The sequence below is a fragment of the Rana temporaria genome, chromosome 3, assembly GCF_905171775.1.
Source record: "Rana temporaria chromosome 3, aRanTem1.1, whole genome shotgun sequence".
NCBI lineage: Eukaryota > Metazoa > Chordata > Amphibia > Anura > Ranidae > Rana > Rana temporaria.
The window spans coordinates 365,255,626-365,274,519 of NC_053491.1; the positions used below are offsets into that span (position 1 = coordinate 365,255,626).

An 18,894-nucleotide genomic window follows, 5' to 3' on the forward strand; every position below is an offset into this window, starting at 1 on the left:
GACCAAACTCCCATTCTACATGCTTCTTTATGGTCAGTTACTTACTAGTTAATGACACTAGTCAGGTAGGGTGACCACATTTCCAAACTACCATTCAGGGACACCCCCTTCCCAAAAATCAGCTTGTGCTGTAACGAATCACAGCACAGTGATTGGACACAAGAGGCGGGATTTATGATTTCTCCAATCACAAGCAGGGGGCGGGGATTGTGCTCCTCCAGGCATTCCCGGCCAGGACAAGTAATGTCATTAAGTAAAACGGTGATGTGGCGGCCTTTTTTGGGGGCATCAGATTGGCCCAGGGGGGTGGCTGTGTCAGTTTCATTCTGGGACACTGTATTGTCCTGGAAAGAAGGTGCCCGGGACAGACCTGCAAAATGCGGGACTGTCCCGGGCAATCCGGGACGCGTGGTCACCCTATAGTCAGGATAAGGAGGATTTTTGCATCCATACAGTAAGGTTTGATCTGTTCTGTATGAACTCAGCTCACCAGCTTTATGTTTTCCTCCAGAAAGAGGTACAGAGTTTCCTGGTGATATTTGCATTGATTGCTGTTCCCTGGATGTTGCTGATTAAACCATTCGTCCTCCGAGCCAATCACCTGAAGGCCCAGCGCCAGGTAAGTGGCTAATGCTCCTGACAAACTAGCAAATAGCATTTATTAAAAGTGCAGGTGGATTTTTTCTCAAAATTCTTCACGTAATAAAGAGTCAAAGAAACCTAAATTTTGTAATTTTCATAAACTGATCTATATATTAAAAAATAAAAGTTTGAATATGTAAAGTGTAACTAAGGCCAAAACTACAAATAACGTATTTTCTCTCCGAACAAAGCAAAACACTAAGGCCCAGATGCACAACTGAGATACGACGGCATATCTCCAGATACACCGTCGTATCTCTGAGTTGCGCCGTCGTATCTATGCGCCTGATTCTTAGAATCAGTTACGCATAGATATCCATTAGATCCGACAGGCGTAAGTCTCTTACGCCGTCGGATCTTAACTGCATTTTTTTTGGACCGCTAGGTGGCGCTTCAGTCGAATTCCACGTCGAGTATGCAAATTAGCTAGATACGCAAATTCCCGAATGTACGCGCGGCCGACGCAGTAAAGTTATGACGTTTACGTTAGGCTTTTCCCAGCGTAAAGTTGCCCCTGCTATATGAGGCGCAGCCAATGTTAAGTATGGCCGTCTTTCCTGCGTCGAAATTTGAAAAAGTTACGTATTTTGCGTAAGTCGCCTGTGAATGGGGCTGGACGTCATTTACGTTCACGTCGAAAGCAATGACGTCATTGCGGCGTACTTGGAGCAATGCACACTGGGAAATTCCACGGACGGCGCATGCGCCGTTTCCCGAAAAAAAACGTCAATCACGTCGGGTCACAGTAGTTTTGCATAAAACACGCCCCCCTGATCCAAATTTGAATTAGGCGGGCTTAAGCCGGCCGATTTACGCTACGCCGCCGCAACTTACGGAGCAAGTGCTTTGAGAATACAGCACTTGCCCGTGTAAGTTGCGGAGGCGTAACGTAAATCAGATACGTTACGCCCGCACAATTTTACGCGGCTCTACATGAATCTGTCCCTCACCATCCAGCAGATGGTGTCTATGTGCTATGCGTTTTGCTTCTCAATGAGAAAAAATGTATAAGATATCCTTGTTTTTCTTAATAATTAAAGTGTATCTGCTGGGGGTATTTATTTTTGATCCCTGTGATGGAGAAACAAAGAAAATAAATCTCTTCAAATTGAGAGAAAATCACCTCTAAGCTTGTCATTCATTAATCCTTTTTTTTTTTTAACCGATCGGTTGAACAAAAAAAAATGACCTGATCCCCCCATCCAAACACTCAATGTGGATGAGGGAATCACTCTTACGGTGTTAGTGCATTCTGAAGGTGGGGAGCCTCCACACCGTTGTAACATACAGATCAGTGTTGCTGCCTGTAGCCGCTGCCACTGATCTTTCAAGAAAAACCTGACAGGCTGGTTGTATAGATTGGTGTCGAAGAAGTCGATGTAAAACCAGCCTGCCTATACATGGATCGGAATTCGGCTAATCCAGCCTTTCGTTTTTACCACCAGAACACAACAGGTGTCCCCCTGGAAGGTTCAAATTCTATTCCTCTTCTAGTAACAGTTTTCTTTTTTTGTTTTTAGATTGTAATTTTTATTATTTTCCAAGAAATTACAAAGTCATATAAGCAAACATAAAATAGAAGAAAATATAATAAAATGGCAAAGAAGAAGCTATAACAAGCAATCTGACGATACAAGCACCAATATATGTTAACGTTTCAAAAGTTTTGGGTATCAAAATAATATCTGATTTTGGAGATATTACTATGTTTTGTCTGGAAACATGGGAGAATAATGTACTAAAGTATTGTATTATAGTATTAGGATTGCTTTAGTAAGGCATTTATAGCAGGATGCTCATAAGAGCCACATCACATTTTGTGACAGTGACAACTTTAACAAATGTTGATGCCAAAGGGTAAGGGAAAAATGGAACTAGATAAACATAAAAAAAAAGAAAAAAAAAAAAGAAGAGAAGAATTGAGAAAAAAATCAAGAATTGAGAAAAAAATCGAAAAAAATCAAAAAAGTTATTTTCTTTCAAGTATCAGCTTCAGTTTCCATCCCCAGTAAATAATCGATTACTGTGTTGAGAACAAAATTGCCAGAAATAGTTATTTTTGTCAGTTTTTTGAGAATTGTGAATGTTTTTGAATAAAAAAAGAAAGTGATAATTTTCAGTCTTGTTGAAAATGGGTGAAATTGAGAACATGCATTTCCTAGTGCTGCTCTATAAAACGATAAAAACTTCCAGAAATTGAACTTCCAAAAAAAGTAGAAATATAGCAATTTCCACCTTTATCGTTCAGACCCTAAGGGCCAGATTCACATAGAACTGCGACGGCGTAACGTATCGTAGATACGTCACACCGCCGCAAGCTTTCATCGCAAGTGCCTGATTCACAAAGCACTTGCGATGAAAACTACGCCGGCGGCCTCCGGCGCAAGGCGGGCCAATTCAAATGGGCGTGTGCCATTTAAATTAGGCGCGCTCCCGCGCCGGACCTACTGCGCATGCTCCGTTTCCGAACTCCCGCCGTGCTTTGCGCGCCGTGACGTCATTTTTTCGAACGGCGACGCGCGTAGCGTACTTCCGTATTCCCGGACGGCTTACGCAAACAACGTTATTTTTTACATTTCGACGTGGGAACGACGGCCATACTTTATACAGCAATACGATTGCTGTGTAAAGTTAAGGCACCAAAAAAAAGACTAACTTTGCGACGGGAAACTAGACTAGCGGCGACGTAGCGAACGCGAAAAACCGTCGTGGATCGCCGTAACTCCTAATTTGCATACCCGACGCTGGTTTACGACGCGAACTCCCCCCAGCGGCGGCCGCGGTATTGCATCTTAAGATCCGACAGTGTAAAACAATTACACCTGTCGGATCTTATGGCTATCTATGCGTAACTGATTCTATGAATCAGTCGCATAGATAGAACAACAGATACAACGGCGTATCAGGAGATACACCGTCGTATCTGCTCTGTGAATCTGGCCCTAAGTCCTCTGCTTCATGTCATCTAGAATATAGCTGTAAGGTACAGAGAGGTGAACAAGCTCTTAACATACTGTCATTACACTCCCACAGCTTCAGTCTTCTTCCGCCCCTGAGGATGATCTGGAAATCGCAGACCTGGAGAACTCGCAGTCCAATCACTCCAAGGTAGAAAAGAAGGAGGAGCACGAAGGAGGTCATGGAGGAGGACATGGGGAGCATGGAGAAGAGGTACACATTCATTGAGTGTGATGGATAGATTGTATATTACAGAAAATGTTCTCATAGCTCTGTATATAAAATAATATAAACCTTATTAGGAAAATCAACCCAAACCTTGGTTTCAGATGAAGTAGGCAGTGATGTAGCAATAGCTGTAGCAGCCCACGCCCCTACTGGTAAGGGGCCTTGGGTAGAAGGGGGGACCTGATTAGGGTGGCTGATAGGAAAACGAAACTATTTCCAGTATAGAAAGGCTGAAGTCAGAGTCCCTAGTCACTCTGTGCAATAAGAAACATTTGCTTATCCATGCATGGGTGCTCAACCTGTGGCCCTCCAGCTGTTGCGGAACTACAAGTTCCATGAGGCATTGCAAAGGTGATGGTTAAAAGCATGACACCCAAAGGCAGAGGTTTGATGGGAATTGTAGTTCAACAACAGCTGGAGGGCCACAGGTGAGCACCCATGATAATTGTCCTGCAGTGAAGATTTTCTTCCCCCCCAAACTTCTGCCATAAACTGATATTACCACTGTATGCCTAATGCAGTCACACACCCCAGAGTTTCTCCTTTGCTAAAACCTTATAGGGCAGCTGAGGTTTGAATGGTGACAAAAACGCTGAAAGAAGTTTTTATTAGCTTTACAAAGTTTTTGTGTACAAGAGAATTTATAATTTTAAAAGTATGTATGTATATGTATGTGTATATATATATATATATATATATATATATATATATATATATATTACAAATACGGGTATTATTATTGCTATTATTTCTATAGTTGTTGTTAGTACCGCTATACCTATAACTTTTATTCAAACCAATTATTCTTAGTAGACTATGCTGATAGTTCTTCTGCTACCTGATCTTAAGACTACTTTATGTAAAGGTCAATGACTGTATTGTCACAGTTGACATTGCCAGCTGCTAGACAAAGCACACCAGGGGCCCCTATCAAAATTTGCCAAACGCCCCCATTTATGCCCTTGGATGTGGGTAAAGGTAAAACCTTAATCAGGTGTCTGTGTCCAAAGTGGGGGAATTTTTTCCTCACTTCCCATCCCAGTGATGATGGTCACCAAGACAGGAAGGATGTATCTCGCCATTAGGGAGCATTTATAACCTAAAGAGATGTTCTTACCCCTAAAATGTTGCTAACCCCCCCAAAATATCAGTCTGTGTATACAGTAAAGCATGCTTGTTATTCTCACTGTGGAACATAATGGGTTAATCCTGGGTATTGTGTAAAAAAGTTGTTTGATCCTGTCCTTTCTGATCCTCCCTGTAACGGAATGGCCCCTGATACCCAGAGAATTTTAAAGGATGCGGGGTACTCCTGTGCCAGCTTCACCAATGACTCTGTCTAGGGTCATCCTATGTCCAATAGGGGCATAGGATGACTGAGAAATGATATCTCGGATTACATGAGATGGGACAGTAACGATAATTCATGTACTGCAGGATATCTTTAAATATTACAGGTGGTTAATTCTGACCCCAACAGGTCAATAGCAGAGTGACTCATTCATGTGGGGACACAGACTGTTGAGGTGCTAATTAAGTCTACCTTGCTGTTTTTGCATTCTATTGTCTATTGTGCTAATTAAGTCTGCCTCTCAAGAACCTTTCATTGTGTATGCTAATGATACTGTATTGTGTGAAAGTTCTATTGATGATAGATATGTGTTGGCAGTCTGAAAGGTCAGATGTCTGACCTTTCAGGTGTAGTGGATTAGCATGTCAATTATGTTTACTAAAGGAATGTGCATTATGTAGCAGGTGAGAATAACTTATTGCGGAGTCAGAAAGTCTGTCTAAGATGTGGATTGAGGGGGACTCGTTAGCACTCCTTTGTGTGATGTTGTGGGTGGAGTTGAGTCATTGTCCAGATTTGATTTCTAACTGTATATAACAAGCTGAGTTTACCATTAAAGGGTTCATTCGTTTTGGAACCAGAGACAGAGCTGTGTGTGTCTCATTTCCGGGGAAAATCCAATGGATCGTGTCTGCTGGATTGTTGGAGTGTCAGATAAGCTGTCGTGGGTTGGTGGAATGGAATATCGTAAACGGTGTTAACCCCTAACCGTTACACTCCCCTTCTTCCACTGCCCCCAATCCATCTCCTTATAGAACAGAGCCTTGGGGGCACTCTGCACATGCTCAGTTTGAGATTTTCTTTCCTCGGAGGGTGCATATGATCAGCACAGGGCCAAGCAGCACTACCCAGACAGAGGGTCAAGGGTCCTGCAGCCTGATAGTACAGTCAGAGGAGAATGAAAATTCCTCCTACAAGCTTTAACCAGACACTAATAGAAGTCACAAGACTGCTAGATACTGCTGATGAGAAAAGATATTTAGCAGTTTATATTTACTAAAAAAAAAATTGCATTTCCATGTACTGTGGGAGACCAGATATAGTGAATGCAGGCTCCTGGGTTTAGTAACACTTTAGGCTGGCCATAAATTATACAATTTTTTAATTCAATTTCCTTTAGATCTACCATGAACTATGTAATGCAAAGGTCCTGCCTGGTTGCATACAAATTGAACGTGTTTAAGTTTGACCTCATATTATATGGTTTTGGTAAATCCCCCAAATAATCATACAAGAAAATTGAATAGCCCACTCCATTAAAAAAAGTTAATATTTGTATGTCTGTGAAGTCTTTTGTTTTGGCTCTATTTACTTTTTTTGAAATAAGGAACAATGAGGACGATATTAAACAAAATGCCATTAGTAGATAAAGCACTGTGTTATTTTATTGTAATATTTGTGCATAGAACTGAAAAACTGTGCTAGAGCATGCCCCCAAATTTTACATTAAGGCCTCAGTTAGACATGCCATTGGGGGAAGGGGTGTAAAAAGTGCAGTTGAGCTGCATATTTTTACCCCCCTAGCAATAGGCAGTGGACAAGGATGTTTACATTCTGTGGTTGTGATGCTTCACTTTGTGTGTGGTACAAAACCTGCCCAACATGTAGCGATCGGCACGCAGCAAGCTATTAAGGCAAATAGGGACGTGGTTGCGGCACATTGTCAGCAAAAAAGGGGTTAAAACAGATGATAAGGACGCGTCACATCGCCTCCTCACTGCCTGTCAATTGCCTCTGAAAAGTGATCCAGATGCGGATCGCCTCAGAGAAAAGATTTGGATGCACGTCTAAATCTACACCAAGCATTTCATTTCTAAGGTTGTTGTACTGCATATAACCAGAAGATGGCGGGAGAGCTCTCTTTTTTTATACAGTAAAACCTTGGTTTGAGGGTAACTTGGTTTGAAAGCGTTTTGCAAGACAAGCAAAATGTTTTAATACATTTTGCCTTGATATACAAGCGATGTCTTGATGTAAGAGTAGCGTCATGTCACAACTGAGTATAAAAAAAGGAGGGGAGCCTCTAAGTGTAGCAATATGGTTACATTTAATGAAGGTACAACATTTAGCAACTTATTGCTACACTTAGAGGTGCCTCTCTTCTCTTTTATACCCTGTAAAAAAATGCTTTGATATACAAGTGCTTTGGATTACAAGCATGTTTCTGGAATGAATTATGCCCGCAAACCAAGGTTTTACTGTATATATATTCAAGAGTACCTGTTGTGCATTTATTAGGGTTCACTGAATTCCCTCCTTCAGAAAACACCAACTACCTATGCAACAGGCAACTATGCCTATGCAACTTACTGTTATGCAATACATTTAAATGTTTTCTCTCTATTGCAGTTCGATTTTGGAGACATCTTTGTCCATCAAGCCATCCACACTATAGAGTACTGCCTGGGCTGCATCTCCAATACTGCATCCTATCTGCGCTTGTGGGCGCTCAGCCTGGCACACGCACGTAAGTCCTGTCTGTGGTCTTTTCCACATTTTTACTGTGTTAGATTTTTATCCTGCCACCCGTTTCCCATAATTCCTCATTCTAAGCAGAGGGTGACTATATCACCTATAATTCCGCGTACACACGATCATTTTTCGGGTTGTAAAAAATGACGTTTTTCAGCCTCTAGAAAAAGTTTTTTTCAACTTCATCATTAAAACGACATTGCCTACACACGATCGTGAAAAAAAAATGCTCTAGCAAAGCGCAGTGTTGTACAACACGTACGACGGCACTATAAAGGGGAAGTTCCATTCGGATGACGCCACCCTTTGGGCTGCTTTAGCTGATTTCGTGTTAGTAAAAGACGATTCGCGCTTTTCTGTCTGTTATAGCGTAATGAATGTGCTTACTCCATTACGAACGCTAGTTTTACCAGAACGAGCGCTCCCGTCTCATAACTTGGTTCTGAGCATGCGCAGGTTTTTCACGTCATTAAAGCCCACACACGATCATTTTTTACAACCCGAAAAACGACATTGTTTAAAACATTGTAAAAAAATAGAGCATGTTCGAATTTTTTTTTTGTCGTTTTTCAGAACCCGAAAAAATGCTCTGAAGCCCACACATGATAGTTTTGAATTGCATTTTTTAAAAACGTTGTTTTTTACAACCCGAAAAATGATCGTGTGTACGCGGCATAAGGGTTCATTTATATTCCCTTTAGATACAGTGGAACCTTGAATTGCGAGCATAATCCGTTCCAGGAGAATGCTCGTAATCCAAAGCACTCGCATGTCAAAGCGAGTTTCCCCATAGAATTCAATGGAAAGGAAAATAATTTGTTCCGCATTTACTTCTATGGCATGCAATACCGCATGTGGTCAGAGATGGGGGGCTCGGGGACAGCTGGGCTGAACTCGGAAAACCTCGAAAAGGCTCAGGAACTGAGTTTTTCCGAACGGCTCTGCTTGGCTCCAGCACCCCCGCGCCTTGGACCAAATGCGGTACTGCACACCTCTGTGGCTTGACTCCTGCTCTTTTTGCGAGACAACAATCTCAAACCGAGTCAGGATTTTCAACAAAAAAAGTGCTCGTATTGCGAAACACTCGCTAACGACGTTACCCGCAATCCGAGGTTTCACTGTATGGGGTTTCTCTTGATAAGGTCGAAAATCGAAAATCTTTGCTCATGATGGAGAATTGAACATTTTATTTAGAAAAGAAGCCTTACAATATAAAGATGAGAAAGTAGAGAGATTGACTTGCACAGAGATCTTTATACAAGGAAAGTGTCAAGCTGTGGATCTGGCCTCTTGATGAAATGGAAGGCTTTAAGCTCCAATCCTTGACAGTTGCCATGCAGGACTTCCCACACATAACATACACACTATATTGTCAAAAGTATTGGGACACCTGCCTTTACACACATTAATTATTATTTTTTCTTTTAAATCAGAAAAGCGATTTCATTGTGTCACAGATGCAGTTGTACAATAAACAAAGATCACATTCAGTAGTAAACCATTTGCATATACAGTGAGGTCAATAGAGTGTATACAGGATGTACAAGGCTCAAAGAGCTAAGGTAGAACAATTCCATATACCACAGAGCACGGTAGTAATATCCATATCCTTAATATACCGGTAATTTTTTTTTATCCTGATTACACATGGTGAACAGACCCTTTGAATGATAGATACACAAACAATGTATGTAAACGAACTACCTTCCAACGGTAAGGCAAAGAACCTAACAAAAGAGTGTGTATTACAGTGACAATGATCTGTAGGTCCAACAACCGTACATACGGCTGTGACCAATCCAGAAGGCCCTTAGTTGCAGACAGGGCTGGACTGGGACAGAAATTTGCCCTGGACCTCATCCAGACTGGCCCACTTTAACAGGTCTCTCCCATGGTGGTCGGACAACTCCCGCAGCCCCCCCCCCCATGGCCACCCAAGCCCCCTCACTCCCTTCACTAGCCACTAGCCATTCTACTTTGTTAGAGTAGAATGGCTGGTACTTATAGGCAGTACCAGTGGGGAAGCTAGACATTATTTCACCCGGGTCAAAGAATCAGTTTGGTGCCCCCCCCTTATGGGACAAGATTAGGCAGAAGTGAGAAACTCCCAGGCCATAGCTGTTGAGTCAGCTGTCTGTCCCCTCCCCCATGCTCCTCGGCCATCCCCCCTGCTCCTCTGGTCCTCCCCCTACTTCTTGGTTCCCCCCAGGTGAGCGCTGCGGGAAGGGAGAGACAGAGGAGCGGAGGGGGGGGGGCAGTCCACTGTCACTGAAGCTGGCCCGCTGAGCCATCGGCCCACCGGGAAACTCCCTGTAGTCCCAATGGCCAGTCCATCCCTGGTTGCAGACTGTGAGAATGACTGTCGCCATAGATCTAGAGGCACAGAGAGATTACATCTGGAGCAGGCGTCCCAGCACCACTTGGGATGGCGCTAGACTCGGAGTGTCTTGCCATGGCTGCCATATTCTATAAAATTTGTTAGGAGCTTTTCTATGTTGATATGTTAACTTTTCCTTAATGAGAATGGTATTTACCTGTTCAATCCAGTGTTTCGTTGTTGGAATACGCAGTAATATCCACAGGCGAGCAATCTGTGCGCAATATACAGCAATCTAAGTACTGCTACATTAGTTGGAGGAGTAAACAATCCATTATCTACCGTGCCCAGCAGGCAAGTCACTGGATGCAATGGGGCAAATGGCTTGATAAACAGACAATATAATATCAGTCACATTTTTCCAATATCTAAAACGTTTCGGGAAGCGCCACAGCAAAGCACATGAACTTTAATGGCATCCCGGTCTTAGTCCGTAGGGTTCAGTATTGAGTTGGCCCACCCTTTGCAGCTATAAAAGCTTCAACTCTTCCGGGAAGGCCGTCCACAAGGTTTAGGAGGGTGTCTATGGGAATGTTTGATCATTTTTCCAGAAGCACATTTGTGAGATCAGGCACAGATGTTGGACAAGAAGGCCTGGCTCAGTCTCCACAATAATTCATCCCAAAAGTGTTCTTTTGGGTTGTGCAGGCCAGTCAAGTTCCTCCACCCCAAACTCGCTCATCCATGTCTTTATGGACCTTGCTTTGTGCACTGGTCCAAATCATTTGGTGGAGGGGGGTTATGGTGTGGGGTTTGTTTTTAGGGGTTGGGCTTGGCCCCTTCGTTCCAGTGAAGGGAACGCTTAAGGCATCAGCATACCAAGACATTTTGGACAAACTTTGTGGGAACAGTTTTGGGATGGCTCTTTCCTGTTCCAACATGACTGCACACCAGTGCACAAAGCAAGGTCTCAGTCTCAGGGCTCAGTCCTCGGGCTCTTGTATTTTGAACTGATACCTTCCAACATTTTGAGATAAGAATGAGGGACACCTACTTGCAAACGTATGTAGGCATGGGACACGCCCCCTGCCACACCCCCTTAAAGGAGAATTAACCAAAAAAAGTTAATTAAATCCACAAGGGCTTTTTTTAACCACTTTTTTTCTTTTATATTGGCTTTTTAAAATTGACAAATGCAGCAATTTAGAATTTGGATGAAAGGTTTAGCGCTGGGAAACACTTTTTGAAAGATAAAAAGTGCATTTTATATACAACTATATAGATCAGAGACCAAAATGAGGGACAAATGAGGAGGAATGAGGGACAGAGAGACATTGCTCCAAATCAGAGACAGTTGGGAGCTATGGTGTTGTGTGACAGAGCTACCATTGTGACATCCACACCTATAAATGTTGATTATCTGAAATAATGCAGATAAAGGGGCAGATCCACGTACCTCCGCATCTTTCCGCCTGGCGCAGCGTATCTAAGATACACTACGCCGCCGTAACTTATTTTTTTGAATCCTCAAAGAATTTGCGCCGTAAGTTACGGCGGCGTAGTGTATCTTTGGCGGCGTAAGGGTGCGGAATTCAAATGGATGTAATGGGGGCGTGTTTTATGTAAATACGCCGTGACCCGACGTAAACAACGGCCGTCCGTGGGGGTATCCCAGTGCGCATGCTCGAAATTAAACCGGAACAAGCCAATGTTTAAGACGGTGACGTCATTCTACGCAAATCCCTATTCGCGAACGACTTACGCAAACGACGTAAAAAAATTAAAATGCGAGGCCATACTTAACATTGAGTACACCTCATAATAGCAGGTTTAACTATACGCCGGAAAAAGCCGAACACAAACGACGTAAAAAAATGCGCCGGCCGGACGTACGTTCGTGGATCGCCGTAACAAGCTAATTTGCATACTCAACGCGGAACTCGACGGAAACGCCACCTAGCGGCCGCCTAAAAATTGCACCTAAGATCCGACGCTGTACTAAGACGTACGCCTGTCGAATCGATCTGAGATGCAGTCGTATCTTGTTTTGTAGATACAAAACAAAGATACGACGCGCAAAATTTGAAATTACGCGACGTATCAAGAGATACGCCGGCGTAATTCTTTCGTGGATCTGGCCCAAAGAGTTCTGCATCTCCCCAACTTTTTCAATCTGTATACTCTAAGCCAGTAACTCAGAGGTCTAGGCTAGAAAAATATAGAGGATAGTTAATTATAACAGCCAGAAAGCTAGTATTTTCACAAGTTTTCAGCAGTGGAACCCCTCCATCTCATAACAGGTAACCTTTTTAAATAAAATGTTCCATTCTACATTCACTTTTATTTTATAATTTTCTCCATTATTTTGCTTTCTTCATAGAGCTTTCTGAGGTCCTGTGGACGATGGTGATGCACATTGGCCTCTCTAGCACCGCCTATAGCGGTCTTATTGGCGTTTTCATCATTTTTGCCGTTTTTGCTGTTTTGACTATAGCTATTCTGCTAATCATGGAGGGGCTCTCTGCCTTCCTGCACGCTCTCCGTCTCCACTGGTAAGTCCTTCTTCTTTGTAGAAATGTATATAATGAATAGCTGCATCTGTCTTATAGATCCAACAGGAAGTAAGAGGAAATCTCTCGAAAATCCTCTCTTAAAGTGATATTAAAGGGGTAGTAAAGGCTTGTTTCTTATTTTCTAAATAGGTTCCTTTAAGCTAGTGCATTGTTGGTTCACTTACCTTTTGCTTCGATTTCCCTTCTAAATGTTTTTTTTATTTGTCTGAATTTCTCACTTCCTCTTTCTCCTCAGTAAGCTTTCCACCATCATCTGAGCCGTTCTGGCTGGGGGTTAGTCAGCCAGAACAGCTTACTGAGGAGGAACAGGAAGTGAGAAATTCAGACAAAGAAAAAAAACATTTAGAAGGGAAATCGAAGGAAAAGGTAAGTGAACCAACAATGCACTAGCTTAAAGGAACCGATTTAGAAAATAAAAAACAAACCTTTACAACTCCTTTAAAGACAAATAAAAAAAAAAGATGCTTATAGCAGGGCATACATGCTCTTCCTATTCTTTTTCAAAATGTCTCCTCTGTTCTTGATTCGCTGACTGTGCACCGGCCACGCTGGCCAACTTCAGGTATGTGCATGCCCCTGTGCCTGCCGGGATCTATTAGGCCTCACCAGAGTCTCAACTTAAAGCTGGGTTCCACCCAAAAATTGAACATCTGCTTTAAGGGAAGGTCATTATTTTGGGGGGGAGCGGAAACCTTCTTTTTAGAGGGTTCCCGCTCCCTCTTCCTCCCAGGGCTCCGCGGCACCAGAAGAAATTTCACCTCCCCCCTCCCTCTCGGCAATCATCTGGGACACTTCACAGGTCCCAGATGATTGCCCGGCCAGTCACAGTGCGCAACACGGCTCGCGCATGCGCAGTGCGTGCCCTAATGTGAAGCCACAGCCGGGCGCCCACAGTGAGAATTCCGGCGCCGCGGAGAGGAGGGGAGATGAGTGGGGCTTCGTTCCCCTGCATCGCTGGACCCTGGGACAGGTAAGTGTCTGATTATTAAAAGTCAGCAGCTGCAGTATTTGGAGCTGCTGACTTACATTTTTGTATTTTTTTTTTTAATCTGAACTCCTCTTTAATGCACACTTAGAACTACAAGCTTACACGCAGCTGCCCCCAGTACTGCACACACAGATTGTGTACAAAACAGAAATATCACTTCCTGCTTGTGTGATTGGCTAACTGATTTTCCCAAAAGTTTGCACTAAGATGCAAGTAAAATTTTGGGCATCCTCTGCAACATACATTTCATCCTTTTGAATGCTCCCAAAGGGAAATCACATCTTAGTGGAAATAAGTCCTTCACACTTTCCTCATTAGAACCCTGCAAATGCTGATTGATAATTATAAACACACTCCCATTCACATTCACTTTGCGCATGGACACAGACAGACAAACAAACAGCTATTTCTTCAAAATAACAAAAGGTACGAATCTACACCCAGAGGGAAAGTTTTTTTTCTCAGCAAAAGTGAAGTTATTCTTTTTTATATTTCATGGAAATATGTTGTATTACAGATGTAAAACTTTCAGTGTATAGAAGTGTAAACCTTTCTTAACCGCTTAACGACCGCCGCATGTACATATACGTCGGCAGAATGGCACGGACAGGCAGAACGACGTGCCCGCACGTCGCTGCCTAGACGTGGGAAGGGGGTCCGATCGGGGCCCCCCACGGTACATGCGCCAGTCGGAAATCGTCGGGGATCGATCCTGGATGAGGGGGCGGCTATTCGTTTCTAGCCGCCCCCTCGCGATCGCTCCCTGGAGCTGAAGAACGGGGAGAGCCGTATGTAAACACGGCTTCACCGTGCTTCACTGTGGCGGCTGCATCGATTGTGTCATCCCTTTTATAGGGAGACACAATCGATGACGTCAGACCTACAGCCACACCCCCCTACAGTTGTAAACACACACTAGGTGAAACATAACTCCTTCAGCGCCCCCTGTGGTTAACTCCCAAACTGCAACTGTCATTTTCACAATAAACAATGCAATTTAAATGCATTTTTTGCTGTGAAAATGACAATGGTCCCAAAAATGTGTCAAAATTGTCCGAAGTGTCCACCATAATGTCGCAGTCACGGAAAAAAATCGCTGATCGCCGCCATTAGTAGTAAAAAAATATATTTTTTATAAAAATGCAATAAAACTATCCCCTATTTTGTAAACGCTATACATTTTGCGCAAACCAACCGATAAACGCTTTTTGCGATTTTTTTTACCAAAAATATGTAGAAGAATACGTATCGGCCTAAACTGAGGAAAAAAACGTTTTTTTTATATATTTTTGGGGGACATTTATTATAGAAAAAAGTAAAAAATATTGCATTTTTTTCAAAATTGTCGCTCTATTTTTGTTTATAGCACAAAAAATTAAAACCGCAGAGGTGATCAAATACCACCAAAAGAAAGCTCTATTTGTGGGAAGAAAAGGACGCAAATTTTGTTTCGGTACAACATTGCATGACCGCGCAATTACCAGTTAGAGCAGCGCAGTGCCAAATTGTAAAAACACCTCTGGGCATTTAGCTGCATATTGGTCAGGGGCTTAAGTGGTTAAATGTCATAAAACACCATCTAACCCATTGTAGGGTTATTAGGTAATTGCTCTAATGTGCAATCTGCTTCATAATCCCCATTGAAACAAGTAAGATATAAGTTAAAGCATCAATTGTATCACAGCATTACCTATGCCTCTGCTTTGCCTATTTTCCTTGTAGGGTGGAGTTCCAGAACAAGTTCTACCACGGAGCAGGTTATCTATTCACTCCGTTCTCCTTCCAGCGCATCCTTGATGGAACAGCAGAAGAATAAGTTTTGGATCTCCCTGTGCAATAACCTGAACCAATGGCTGACAAAAAACATGCCTTAAAGGATCACTAAAGGAAAATATTTTTTTAGCTAAATAGCTTCCTTTACCTTACTGCAGTACTGGTTTCATGTCCTCATTGTTCGTTTTTGCTTTGAAGTTGCTGTAATTCTGCTGTGATCTCCACACTTCCTGCTTGTCTGGCTCCTTATAAAAAATCTCATGGCAGCTTTTCACTGTGGTCCAAGCTGTGTCTAAAACTCCTCAGAACCAATCAGATTAATTTTAAAAACAAAACACTGCCCTGGATTTGTTTGTTTTCGTTCTGTGTCTCTCTCTACTTCACAGAAACATGAAACCAGTTTAAAAACGAAAGTGAAACTAGAGGCACATTATATGATTGATTCTTATCTATTTTTTATCATTTTTAAAAGGAATCAGTTAACTTTTATGTCTCTATACCCTGTAAATAGTCATTTCAGCAAAAAAATGTTTTTCCTTTAGTGACCCTTTAATTATTAACAATAAAAATGCTCTATATGAGAACCTACAGATGTGTATGTTCTTCTTACTGCGAACAATATCAATACAACTAAAACTATCTATTTTAGAAGAAGCACATTGTTTGACCATTATTTTGGTTCATCATTCCTGACATGTCACAATATACAGCAACAGAATTATTGTTCAGAAAAGCTCTACCTTTCATCATTATAAAGCAGTCCTTGAGCTCTCCCGTCAGTCACTTACAGTATACTAGGATGAGATACAAAAATAGGGAGTAGCAATTGTAACATTATACAAAGGTGCAGGCAATGTACCTCATTGGCTGGTGGTCACTGTGCTTAGCATCAGACAGCATAAAGGCTTGTAAGCAGGGGCTAGTACCCCTTGTAGTAAGGTCCCTCCCCTGGGTAGTTGGTGGGTGGAGTTAGAACCCTTTATAAGCTGGAGTGGGTGGAGTCTTAGTCAGACAGGAGTATGGGAACAGGCTATCCTTGACTTACAATGTGCAGGCTTGTAGCTTGGAAAGCAGAGTGCCCTTTGGGGCTAGTCCAACAAGAGACTCTGAGGAGGCCCACGATAGGAGGATTCATGGTGGGAAGAAGGTGCGAGAGCTGGCCAGACCTTCTGAGTTCAAAGTCAGTGCACTTAAAGTGGTTGTAAACCCACTTTTTTGACTTTTGCCTACAGGTAAGCCTATAATAAGGCTTACCTGTAGGTATAAAGAATATCTCCTAAACCTGTACAGTTTAGGAGATATTCCCCTCGCAATGCGCCGCTGATTGCAGCGGCGCATGCGCAGGGGGGATCCTCGGCTGAAGGGCCCATGCCGGATTGAAATCTCCCGTGCGCATGCGCGGGAGTGAGGTCATCGCCGCTCCAGCCAATCACAGGCAATACCCGGAAGACACGCTCGGCGTGGACCAGGTAAGTTCCCTACCTCGTTCCGAGGTAAGTATTTCATAATGAGCTAATATGCGATGCATACTAGCTCATTATGGCTTTTGCCTTGCAGGGTTAAAAAACAACCACTTTAATAGAACTGTACTGATGGTCTGTATCGTGTTATCTCATAGTAAAAGCTTCAATAGGCTATTTGTGTGGACATTCTTTATTTAAGAAGATGAGCCTTAGGTCAGGAGGAAGTGAGTACTACATAGAAGGTGGGCCTCCAGCCTGGAGCTTGTGAGACTTAAGCCTCGTACACACGATCAGACTTTCGGACAACCGATCGTCCGTTTTTTTTTGTTGCATGCTAGTCTCATGTCGAAAGTGAAGAGGTTACTCACAATACGAAAATTTTCGTATGACAGAATACAACGTCAGAAGTGACGTAATGTGTTGACTAGCTTTGTATGTATTCTTTTTTTTCTGAGCATGCATAGTCTTGCTCTTACGATTTTTTTCATACGAAAACCATACTAATTAAACTAACATCGGATGTTGAGTTCACTTCCGACAAAAATTTTATAGTCTGCACATCGGCTGTCGAAAGCACCATACTAACGATCCGAATCTCGGCAGATCGTTCACCGGACAAAATGTTACTTCTGATTTTTTATGGGCCTTCAATGTGGTGGAGTTTCTCCTATCTACAGGTACGGGCACACCCTATCTAATGAAGAAGAAGCAAGGAGGTGACCTGGGCCAGTTTGGATGACATTGCCCGTCTAGAGAAAAAAGCAGATGAAGGCATTGTCAGGGACATGCTATGATCTCTGTGAGAGGTAATAAATACCTGGACATGTCACACAGACATGATACTGAGCATGCCGCACTTAAACTGATTGTAATCTCTCACTTTATAAAATAAGCCATTGAGTTTAAGGCTCGGTTCACACTGGTGCGCTGTCTGACATTGGATGTGATTCGCACCGCATCGCGATATCTGTGTGATGCAGATAGTATGGCTGAATTATCATTGCGTTTGGACCAAACTCGCACAGGACCCTATTTTTGGTCCGCACCAGAATCGGATCCCATGGGTGTTCACATCCATGCGATCTGACTCCTGACTGAATTGACAGATTGCACTGCGATATGCAGACTGATTTGGGGGCATCATTAACTTTTTTCCTGAAATTTCCAGCAGTTCACATATGGCAGTGTGAAATGCCTGCGTGTTGGGTACGATGCGGGAACCCGCAGAGAATTTGCAGGGTTCTCGCATCACACCAGTGTGAACTGAGCCTAAAATAGAAATGAAAGGCAAAACATTTGTGTATAGATATAAAAAACATTGTTAATATTTTTGATTTCCTTTTTTATAACTGATCACATATCCTATGTTCTTCTCAGCGGCATCAGAGCTAAAGGAAGGAGAAGCAACAGCACACCGATCTTTCCAGTAAATGGCTGTTCAGGGGGGGGGGTGTCAGGATAAGTCTGATCATTGGAGGAGAGCAGGCTGAGTTCACAGAAAACTGACCACCTTGTGCTCTCCAGCATGGGCTATATATACACACCCACCTTCCTTCCTGTATATAGACACCTTCCTCCATCATCACTGACTGCAGATATACATCATCTGTCCTGTATACAGCTATATACACCCACCCACCTTCCTTCCTGTATATAGACACCTTCCTCCATCATCACTGACTGCAGATATACATCATCTGTCCTGTATACAGCTATATACACCCACCCACCTTCCTTCCTGTATATAGACACCTTCCTCCATCATCACTGACTGCAGATATACATCATCTGTCCTGTATACAGCTATATACACCCACCCACCTTCCTTCCTGTATATAGACACCTTCCTCCATCATCACTGACTGCAGATATACATCATCTGTCCTGTATACAACTATATACACCCACCTTCCTTCCTGTATATAGACACCTTCCTCCATCATCACTGACTGCAGATATACATCATCTGTCCTGTATACAGCTATATACACCCACCCACCTTCCTTCCTGTATATAGACACCTTCCTCCATCATCACTGACTGCAGATACACATCATCTGTCCTGTATACAGCTATATACACCCACCCACCTTCCTTCCTGTATATAGACACCTTCCTCCATCATCACT

The 18,894-nt window shown here is 42.8% G+C and overlaps 1 protein-coding gene across 1 annotated transcript in view; it reads left to right on the forward strand.

Moving 5' to 3' along the window:
• The window catches only part of ATP6V0A4 (ATPase H+ transporting V0 subunit a4), a 60,309-nt gene extending 44,843 nt beyond the window's left edge, over positions 1–15,466 (forward strand). Inside the window, exons 17-21 of the mRNA XM_040345403.1 lie at positions 512–619; positions 3,676–3,813; positions 7,529–7,646; positions 12,349–12,520; positions 15,252–15,466. Coding sequence (XP_040201337.1) covers positions 512–619; positions 3,676–3,813; positions 7,529–7,646; positions 12,349–12,520; positions 15,252–15,345 — 630 coding nt within the window. The 3' untranslated portion in view covers positions 15,346–15,466. The remainder of the gene's footprint in view (positions 1–511; positions 620–3,675; positions 3,814–7,528; positions 7,647–12,348; positions 12,521–15,251) is intronic.
• Positions 15,467–18,894: the final 3,428 nt, after the last annotated feature.